The 11,327-nt window shown below is 44.8% G+C and overlaps 1 protein-coding gene across 1 annotated transcript; it reads left to right on the top strand.

Annotated features, from left to right (window-relative positions):
- The first annotated feature begins 4,187 nt into the window (after positions 1-4,187).
- Positions 4,188-11,117, top strand: LOC100271891 (ameiotic 1). The gene is given in 11 exon segments (NM_001146066.1): positions 4,188-4,225; positions 5,122-5,222; positions 7,283-7,439; positions 7,543-7,619; positions 7,713-8,791; positions 8,949-9,018; positions 9,538-9,600; positions 9,875-9,937; positions 10,075-10,158; positions 10,267-10,815; positions 10,983-11,117. Coding segments are annotated over 10 exon segments (2,343 nt in total). The 5' UTR covers positions 4,188-4,225; positions 5,122-5,156.
- The last annotated feature ends 210 nt before the right edge of the window (positions 11,118-11,327 follow it).

Here is an 11,327-nt window from a genome sequence, read left to right as displayed (position 1 = left end):
CCTTTGCAGCTTTGTGCTGATGGGGTTACTAGCTGAGATTTAGGAGCCTTGAGGGTACCCCTAATTATGGTCCCCGACAAAATCTAATACATGTTGCATTTAAACTAAGCATGTATTATATTAAAATATTTGAGTTGATATTAATTACTTTAACAATTATTTATAATAAGAGAAGGTTACAACTATAAATTAGATTAACTAGATTTCCTAGCTAATTAGCGTTAATATACAAATAATTAATTAATTAACTACTTATTTAAAACATGTGGCGTAATTAAAACAATGTTATTATTGAGTACACAAAATTAATATTATCCTAACACAATTTGAATAAATTAAAACCAATAATTTGACATAAGATATCGTATTTTTAATAAATTAGTAGGACGGCACAGAAATAGATGACATGACGTGATCTGATTAGTTAGATAGGTTTGTTAAAGGTGGAAAAGATTTGTTTATAAATACATGGCCCAGCTGATGCAAATTTATCATGATTATACCTACTGTTAAATTCATGTTGCATGATAGTCTTGCATGCAAAAGGGCATATAGTGATGGTTATCTATTAAGCACGAAGCGTCAAACCTATTTTGTGGGAAAGACCTCTAACCTGCCACTAGGTTCTGGCATGCAAAAGCTGCTGGTTATCTCGGTTTTTTATGATGAACCAGAGATCTGATCCACAAACCAGAAGCGTGGTGACGAAGCTCTTGTCGAGCCGGTCACGACGATGTTCTGGATTGTCCTGGAAGATGAACAGACGGAGATCCTCGTTGGATTTGTCGCTAGAGTTGGGGAGCAACTCGATCGTCGACGAGCTGGTCATGTCGGCTTATGGTTGCGAGCTTAGCTGGCGGGGGGCTGATGTGGCTTGTATGGTGGTGGCGCCGTTGCGAGGCTAAAGAGGAGATGAGTCTATGATTGATAGCTTGAGGTGTTATTGTGGCATGTATTTGTATGGGCTAGGAGGTTGGTGGTTACATGACAGATCTAATCTGATACTTATCTTTTGAAATCATATTCCATTTATTTGGAACTCTAACTCGTCTCTTTTATTCTAATAATATTGTTGTTATAGTTTGTACTAATAAGATTAGACCTCCAATTTAAATAAATTTTAGAATATATTTTTATTTAAATTTAAATTAAGTTTTTGGGTGTTACATGCGAGTTGGAAAGAGTTTTTTTTTAAATATTTTATTGCGATGTCCTAATTTGTATCGACTTTACCTAAATCATGTTGTGTACAAATAAACCAGCCAAATATACATCGATACATTATATTAGCTTATATTCGTAATTTTTGCTTTCTATTTTAAATTTAAAATTCAAGTCAAATTTAGAGCTAAGTTAAATTTTCTATTTCAAACATAAATTGCAACAAACAAAAACTTAACATTAAGGCAAAACATTTTTATTAATTAATTTATCCATTTAAGCAAATGAAACCAGTAGGAATAATTCATATAAGATGTTTTACAATAATAATTATTAAAGAAAATAATTCAAATACATAGCCACATTTTAGAATATAATAAAATAAATCTATAATCTTCACATAATTATTTAAAAGGATATGGATTCTTATGTAAAATCTATATTAAGAGATAATTTAACTTAATTCTTTTTTAGAGGATAGATCTTTAACACAAAAGATAGTTCACATAAGAATCTTTTAGGTAATCTATTATTAAAAAACAGGTTTATTTAAATCACGAAATAAGTTTTTCTAATTTATTTAGAATAGGGTTTTGTAGTGTTAAATCAGCAGCTCAAGAATAGAAGCCCGAAACTCCTCATGCTGAGGTTGTGAAATGTCATTCCAAACAATAAAAGCTTATGTAGTAAAATTTTACTAGTGTTTTTTTTTTTTGAATTATTTATCTGATTAAGTTGTCATTATGTTTCGTGTAATGAAATGTTCCTTTTACCTAAGGACCAGTATGTCCAATTTATCTAGGTAAGAATGTAATCAGTGTTCTTTGAGATTCTGTTTAGGGACTGCGCGTCCACAATGCAATTTTAGACCTCTGGCTTTTCGAGAATATTCTGCACTATAGCAAGGTGTCCTTTATTTTACTTCAAAAATGAACAACGAGCCAATAATTTTTTTTGCTTGACCGGCTTTTTTAGAAGCCAGAGAAGGAAAAAAAAAGAAAATCCAAACAGAGTCTTAGTAGTGTATGATACTTTCTCCGTTCACAAATATATAACAATCATAAGCGATAAAATAAATCACAACAAAATACTTGTAAATAATAACTCATGGCTTTTTTTGAATAAGATGAGTTATTAAAGTTTTAAATAAAATCTAACATGTCATATATTTATAAACGTGAGAGGTATTAGACTAAATATAGCTCTAATAAACTAGCCAAAAACAGTTAGCACGCTGAAGGTCTGGTAACGTGGTGTTCTCGTTCCGTTTCTCGTGCATGGAGTGTTACTGTGTCAGGTGCATGTGCATCTTGCAGACCCAGACGGCCGGGCGGAATCGGACTATCGCAGGGCGTTGCAGGTGGGGCCCTACGCAGCAATGATGCTGACCCCGCGCCCCGGGCCAACAATTTGCTTAGGCTATCCGCAAACTTTATCCTTAAATTTTTCCTCCTATATCACTTTTTTCCTCTATTTTTCTCCCTACTTTTTTTATCTCCCGCAGCGGTTCCCCCTAAATACTCTCTCTATACCCCACTACCACTATAAAATATCATTTTCTATACCAACTATCAATTTTTTATCTATTAACAATTACTCGTACACTCACAGCACAGTGTTTATGGTGATAAACAGTGACACGCTAGATCTGGGGGGAGAGAAGGAGACCGATATATAGGGGGCGCTATAGGGGGCACCGCTGCGGCCATAGGGTGCCCTCTACAGCCGACATGCAAGGGGAGGGGGACGGTAGCGTCGACCGCTGCAGTCAGTCTTAGCACTGCCCACTGCGTAAAAGGTCGCACACCTCAAAAATCAAAATCCTATATAAAAAACAATAATATTTATAATGTATTATTATAATTATTATTAGATCCGTAAAAGGAGAAACGGGGAGTGCATTGCTGCGTGCGTGGATCGATTCACGGCTTCACGCTTGACGACGTGACTACCTCTGCCTCCGCAAGCGTGCATGCAAGCAAACCGTAGACAGAATCCTCGCACACGCACGCACCAAGAGCGCGTGTGGAGAGATCATCCCATGCACGCCTGCGTCCGGGCCGTGCATCTGTAGCTACTACTAGTAGCTAACAGTGGCAGCGTTGCCAGCGTACCCACATTTATTTATTAGTACGGCCTGTGCCTGCAACTGCAAGCAATTGGTTTCTTCTCTGCTTTGCTCCGCCCGCCTCCGCCTCATCATCATCACAGCCCCCGGCGGACCCCGCCCCGATCCCAAGTGCCACAATGTCAACCCAAACTCCCCCATGCGCGTGTGCCGGCGCGCCCGCGCCATCGTTTCGCAAGCGTCGTCCTTGTAATGGTGCGCCGCGCGCTCTCGCCCGACAGATGGGGTCCACAAGGTCTCGCGCGCTTCGCCACCGCTACTTGGGCACCGCATATATCGTCGTCGCCCGCACAACACCCACCCGTCTGCCGTGCCGGGCTGCCTGCAGACACGTCTGGTCCGCGGGCAGAGCGGGCCCACGTGTCATAGGCTCGATCCCCCGGCAGACCAGGTGCGGGCCGTTCCGTGAGGAGGTTGCTGCTTGCTGCCCTCTGCGACGAGCCTGGCTGTCCTAGATTTTTCTCTCTCTACAACGGCATCAGCATCACACACGCGCTGCACCCTGCCACCCCACTCCTCTCTCTAGAAAAAGGATTCTCCTCCACGGCACTATCTAGTCCCCGGCTCCCCGCACGACGAGGCGGACACGGTGATCAACGAGGTGAGGCAGCCGGGGGAGAAGAGGCGGAGCCCCAGCCCCCCGACGCCGATCGATCACGGAACAACAAAAACCCTAGCGCCCCACCTCCCGACCCACGGCGCCTGCCTCCACTCCACTACTCCCCACCATGAACTAGCTCGATCGCCTCCCCAAAGCTCCCCCCGCCTTTCGGGATCGATCGTCCCCAGGTACATCGATCAGAGAATAAGCACTCCACTAGAATTGTCTAGCGACCCAATTTTCTCGCCACATTTCGGCCTGCCTCTACTTTTCTTTTTGATTCGATCCCACCCCGATCCCAGAAGCAGCAGCAGCAGCAAGTAAATACCACACAGGTGAGTAGTGGCCTAATTGCTCTGGCATATGTATGCGTCGTGGGTATTCTTCTGCGATCTATTTCTAACCGCGCCCTGCTGGTAGCAGTGTGTGTTCATCCGGTCTCTCATTCTTCTTCGTTCTGATCCGGGCCATTTTTCTCCATCTGGTTCGTTCCCTTCTCTCAATTTGATGCGAAAAGGGCGTGACCTAAAACCCGCTTGATCAAAACGAACTGTTGTACGGGTGTACTGCACTGCTGCTATAGGTGTCTGATGCTGTTGGGTTTTTTGCTAGAGAGGCTCCGGGCACGAGGAAGCCGCGCACGCGGACCACTTCCTACCGCGCTGCGCGATTCCGCGGCAGTGCCAAAAAGCTCGCTGGTTCTATACTTCGATCGCAAAAGCAGCTCGTTTTTCCTTTCCGATCTCTGCTGCCTTGTCGCTGTTTCCTCGGGCCTCGCTTGCTTTTGCTTCGATCGATCCGTGCGGTTGCGGCTTGCCGCTAGCAGCAGAAAGCAGCTTGCAGGTTCTTCGTACAAGCGACTTTTGCCACATAACGCGCTGCTGCTAGACGAGACGAGATGAGGCGCGCTCTCTTTTCCCCTTGAAGCGTTCAACCTCAGACTCAGTTTGGTGACTTTTGTTGCCTGCCTTTTGGTGCTTTGGTTTGGGAACTAGAGTTTTGAATGTTTTTTCTTCGAACTTACAATTTATAAATCTCGCCAGTTTGGTCGGAAAATGCCAGTGCGCATTATTATTAGTTCATCTATATGCGGGTCAATTTGGATGGGTTTCGAAAATTTGTTATCATTTCGATCATCGAAGGGTCTCTGTCCTTCTTGCTTAACTCTTTTTGAACTATATATATATACTTGTCTTGATCGGTGGGTTTGTTTGCCCGTTTGCTTTTGCAGGAGACCCAAAAAAAACTCTGAGGACCCGCATGCAGATGGACGTAGAGACGGTGCAGGCGGGTCCTGCGCTCGCGGCTCATCTGCAGCTGCAGGCATCGCCGGTACGTACGTGTCGGGCCAGTCCGGTCTTGCTACACGTCGTAGACGCTAGCTGCGACTTTTGCCAGTTCGATTATTACCTTTTGCTTTCTGTGATCTGGGTATGGTGGTGATCTGTTGGTTTCTCTTTCCACTGACCTACTGCTGCGGCTGCGCGCGGTCAGTTACAATGATATAGGATATTGTGCGCCGCTTTATTAGTTGCTTTTTGGGTGATTAATTCGATATTTCGCTGGATCGATGTTTAATTTGAGATGTATAGTTACTGAGATGTACTGTAGTCGATATATCCTTTGATTTGATGCTCTCGCAAGTAGTTTATTGTCCGTGGTAGTTATCTGGACTCAAGAGCCGCTGATGGGTTCAACTTGTTAGACTGATCTTGCTTATTTTAATACAAGTGCATGAATGCTATATATAGGTTGACAAAAATAGTTAGTGTGAAAACAGCAAGGCATGGTCATTTCTCCAACGTGAGCCTTGTTAAAATCTGCTGAGCACATTAAGTGCGGCATTTTGAAAATTGCTGAACCGTTGCTTGATTTGGAATAGTGTACTTTCTATAGTGTTGCCTATATATGGACTCTACTAGAGGACAGTACAACGTACTACTAGTTTGTTCAGTTAATTATACGTGCATTGGTAGCTGATGAGGGAACATGGCTGTTAAAAGAATACTCCATCCGTTTCTTTTTAGTTGTCGCTGGATAGTTCAATTTTGTACTATCCAGCGACAACTAAAACGAAACGGAGGGAGTAACAATTAATAGGGTCTGTTTGGAAGCACACCCAGCTTTGAAAAAATAGATTATAGAAACTAGGGTGCTTTCAAACATGCCAATTTTTTTGCTCCAGTTTCAAAAAACTGGATTCCCAGCTTCTAATAAACCAGGAAGCTAGCCTTTTCTATTTAAAACCGGTTTTTTGCCTCGCAAATTTCGTACTGTTCTTAGTTGGTTTTGTGGAAATTATGGTGATTGCCACCGCTCCAGACCTATGCATGCGATCATCTCGATGTCTGCTCTATCGGATTTGAATGGTTAATTATTTGAAAATTTTGAATTAAAAATATGAGTTTAACCTATATTATTTATATATGGCAACAAATAAAAAGGGGATAATATAATCAATTACTCTGTGTATCAGAAATGGTAGAAATTGTTTTTAAAAAAACTGGCTTCCAAACATGCACACTTAGTTTTTTTTACAAACCAGTTTCATTCTACAAACTGAATATAGAAAACATTTTTAAAAAAAACTATGGTGTTTCCAAACAGGTTCATTGTTGTTAAACTAATTAAACACCCTAGGCATGTTGAGTTTTATGTGCTAATTTCTACAGACAATGGATAATGCATCTTTTTCTCTCTCTCTTTTGTTTATTTGGGATTCTTTGTGCAATTGAACTCTAGACATTCGTGCCACTAGCTGGATCAGTGTTATTATTCTTTTTTTTTCACGAAGACGTGATGTTGGGTTGTTTTGAATCAACCCACGCACTATAATTAGCATGGTTATAGTGCTTGCTTTTTATTTATTTTTTTAAAAAGGTCCTAGATAGCTATACAATTTGTCCCTTTGTATACTGTAGTCCACTTGCCATTATCGTTGAACATTTCAAGTTGACTTTGTCTTTGGGCTATATATATATATATACACCTCAATTTTAATTTGTGTGTATATATAGACAACACTATTTGTTACCCAAGATAATGATCATTCACCTTAAATGACTTAATAAATATTTATTAATTGTTAAGCCGTTCGTTATTTTTGTTAACCCATTTTAGGATAGGTGATGATTATTTATGGTAACGAACCGGCAGTCTTCATGTTAAAAAGTACCTGTATGTTCCCTTTGCATGTCTCTTTTCATTTCTGTTGGTCCAGTGGTACATTATGTTGACTGTTGTCTGTCTTTCCCGAGACTAGTTCTCCCATGCACATGCACGCGCTCTCAATCTCCAAAAAAACTTGACCATTTCAGTGTATAATTTTGTTTCCAAGAATCATACACGTCTCGGTCTCACCCGTTGTTTGTGTGACCATTGCAAATCACAAGAAGCCACAGGTGAAGAAGTACTACTTCAAGAAGAAGACGAGCAGTAGTCATAGCAGAAATGGTAAGGATGATGTCAACCACGACTCCACGATTCAACCCAGGTCGCCCCTGAGCAGACAGAGCCTGACCTTCGACGCCATCCCCACATACCACGCTGGTGAGCACGGGCATATACGATGCAACACGGTAACACTACTATTATTCATGCCACGCCCACCTGAGTATCTGACACTTGTGTAAATTGGTTCGATTTCCATCAGGAGCTTTCTACGAGATCGACCACGATAAATTGCCCCCTAAATCCCCAATCCATCTGAAATCCATACGGGTGGTTAAGGTGAGATTTTTCTTTCTGGGATTCAATTTCTGCTCTCAATTTCTTAATCTGTTTGTTTAGCATATGTTTGAGCAAGTTCTGGCCTGTACCTAGGTGAGCGAGTGCACGAACCTGGACATCACAGTGAAATTCCCGTCCCTTCAGGCGCTGCGCAGCTTCTTCTCCTCCTACCCGGCACCCGGCACCGGACCGGAACTAGACGAGCGCTTCGTCATGAGCAGCAACCACGCCGCGCGCATCTTGCGCCGCCGAGTGACCGAGGAGGAGCTCGAGGGCGAGGTGCAGCAGGACAGCTTCTGGCTCATCAAGCCCCGGCTCTATGACTTCGCCGCACCTCAGCAGGTGCCGTCACGGACATTGTGCCTGCCGCCGCCGCCCGCTCCACCGGCGGCTACGCTGGGGCTAACAGCTGACTCCTGTCTACTCACCACGTTGAAGTGCGATGGCGCCGGGTGGGGTATGAGGCGCCGCGTCAGGTACATTGGACGGCATCGTGATGAAGCTCCCAAGGAGGCTAGTGTTGATGGCTACGACACAGAGTCCAGTGTCAGGGAGGTGCAGCAGCCTCCAGCGACGCAGGAAGTTAAAAGGAGCGAAAGAAACTGTAAAAGAAAGCGGGAGGCGGAAGCGAGCAGCAAGGACAACAACGGAGACGAGGGCAAGAAGAATAACAAGGTTCAGGGCGCCAGCAAGAAGATTTCAAAAAAGGCGAAGAAGCGGACCGTCGAATCCAAGGACGGTGACCCTCGGCACGGCAAGGACCGGTGGTCAGCCGAGCGCTACGCCGCAGCAGAGAAGAGCCTGCTCAACATCATGCGCTCCCGAGACGCACGGTTCGGCGCACCGGTGATGCGGCAGGTGCTGCGGGAGGAAGCCCGCAAGCACATCGGCGACACCGGCCTCCTTGACCACCTGCTCAAGCACATGGCTGGCCGGGTGCCGGAAGGCAGCGTTCACCGGTTTCGTCGCCGGCACAATGCGGATGGTGCCATGGAGTACTGGCTTGAGCCAGCCGAGCTTGCTGAGGTACGGAAACAGGCCGGTGTATCTGATCCATACTGGGTGCCACCGCCGGGATGGAAACCAGGTGATGATGTGTCCCTCGTCGCCGGCGACATTCTAGTCAAGAGGCAGGTTGAGGAGCTCACCGAGGAGGTCAATGGCGTAAAAAGGTATATCTTTTTCTACTCCTTTTGTCTGTCTGCACTCTATAATATATAGTTTTATGGCAATTCAAGCCATCAGTGCTACGACCCTGCTAAGTTCTTACATAGACAAGGGGTTTCTTCTGAGTTTTATGCCAAGTTATTCTTGTGGTGGTGTGTGAAGGCAAATGGAGCAGTTATTGTGCAAGGATGATGGGGACTTCGGTGCAGAGAGAGACTACAGTTCATTGAAAGTATGCAAAAGATCAGCTCCTTTACCCTGTTACAATTCGTTGTTCCCTTAACTTTTGAAGGCTGCTGCTTCTGATTAAACTGAGCAAGATATGGTAGTGGCACTGATGTGGATATTTCTGTATACTTGGATATGTATTTGCACCTCTCTTTATTTTGGAAAATCATAGGCATTAGAGCATTTTCCATGTTTCTGTATGTTGGGTTGGGTTGTGCAAGTCATGTACATCATTTCGTATGTTGACGGGAGGTTTTTTGAAGTGCTAGAATAGAATGCCAGTCCTGGACTCCCGGTTCAGTTTCTCTGATGTTTCATAATGCTTGCTGTCTGTAAGAACATAGCTAGTTCCTTGTCCAGTCTCTGAAATTCTGAATCCAGGATGTACTGATGTGCATGATCTGACTAGCATGAACTACAGTTTCTCTGTTTTACTTCTCACATTGACTATACTAACTGATAGAAACTATTTGGCATGCCCATTTTGGATGCACTAATGAAAGCTTATCAATTTGTTTGTCAGGAGAAGTACCAGCGTGCTGTGAGGGCTAATGAAAAGCTTGAGAAGCAGGTGCTCTGTTTGAAGGTAAGCGCATGGATGCAGCAACATTGTCTGCTAGGAAAAATGTGGTAGTTAGTTTCAAACTAAATGACAACCGAGAAACTATGCCTGTTACTAATTTGGCTTCAGTAATTTCAAACAAAATGAGAACTGAGAAACCATGCCCGTTATTGATTTGTCTTCACTTATTAAATTTACAGGGAAGCTATGACTTCGATATCCTTGCAAAATAAAAAGCTATGTCTTTGCTAAGTCTGCTTGCTGAATTTTCAGAAATGATATTGCCTTTTATTTTCAGGACATGTGTGAGAATGTGGTTCAGATGAATGGTGAGCTGAAGAAGGAGGTGTCATCCTTCAAGGTACATTCATGCAGACAGGAGACAGCTATGACATTCACAATGATCTTTTTTATCTGTAGCATCTATTCCTATGCACATTTTGCCTGCTAGATCCGTGTAACTCCAAATACAGTTAGTGAACCACTGTTTAATTTCAGGAAAAGTACGAGCATATAGCTGACAAGAATGATAAGTTAGAGGAGCAGGTTACCTACCTCTCCAGCTCCTTCCTTTCTTTCAAGGTAGCTCCTTGTATGGCAATGCACTCTTTTTATTGATTTTTCTCAGCCTATGCAAATGTACATCTGACATCTTCCATGAGTTGAAGTAAACAGAATTGAGTGGTGCAGGATCAGCTGGTAGTGGCTCTGAAGCTGGAACTGGCTCCAAGTGAAGCTGTTCCCCGCACAGCACTGTTCGTTGCTTCCGGTGAGCAGATGACCGGCACCGTCATCCAAGGCGGCCAAGACAGGGCGGAAAGGAAGAGCAGCTTCCGCGTCTGTAAGCCACAGGGCAAGTTCCTGTTGCCGAGCATGGCGTCTGGCATGACCATCGGCAGGGGCGCCAGCAGCACCTGCCCGGCCGCCGCCACGCCAGGCCCGGGGATCCCTCGCAGCACCAGTTTCCCCAGTATGCCGGGCCTCCCGCGGTCGTCGCGAGGCCCAGTTGAGGTGGTGGCGGCGGCGTCCGGCCTGGACGAGCACGTGATGTTTGGCGCCCACTTCTCTACGCCGCCCTCGGCGTCGTCCACCAACGACGCTGCCAAGCTGCAGCTGTCCCTGCCCAGCCCGAGGTCGCCCCTGCAGCCGCAGAAGCTGTTTGACACTGTTACTGCTGCTGCTTCTGGGTTTAGTCCCCAAAAGCTGATGCATTTCTCCGGCCTGACTCGACGCGATGTGGTAAGTCCACTTTGCTTGCTTTCTCTTTATCCTCTGGTTCTATAGTCTGGACTCTGGCCTGCTGTTCCATTGCTGTCGGCAAGCATTAGTACTAGGCTACTAGCTAACCATAACCAGTCAAGAAACGTGCAAGCTGATTCATGTTCGACTGATCGTGGGCTGTGCAGGACACCTCGTCGTCATCGTCCGGGGCCTGCGGTTCCGGCCTGCTAGAGGGGAAGAGGGTCCTGTTCGATGCAGACGCCGGCGGGATCAGCGCGGTGGGAACCGAGCTGGCCCTGGCTACTCCATCCTACTGCTGACCTACTCCTACCTTTCCACTTCAGGATCATCGCCTCTTCCCCATCTGCAAGCAAAGCTTTGGATGGTTGGCCTCAGGGTGCTCCAATTTTCTGTCTTTGTAACAAAGGAGCAACACGTAGCGTAAATACAGAGAGAGAGAGAAAAAAAGAGAGAGAGAAAAAAGATAAGAAAAAGGGAATATGAACTCACTTGAGCAGTCTTTGTGGCAT

This window comes from Zea mays, chromosome 5, assembly GCF_902167145.1.
Source record: "Zea mays cultivar B73 chromosome 5, Zm-B73-REFERENCE-NAM-5.0, whole genome shotgun sequence".
NCBI lineage: Eukaryota > Viridiplantae > Streptophyta > Magnoliopsida > Poales > Poaceae > Zea > Zea mays.
This window is presented reverse-complemented; position numbering and strand designations above follow the sequence as displayed.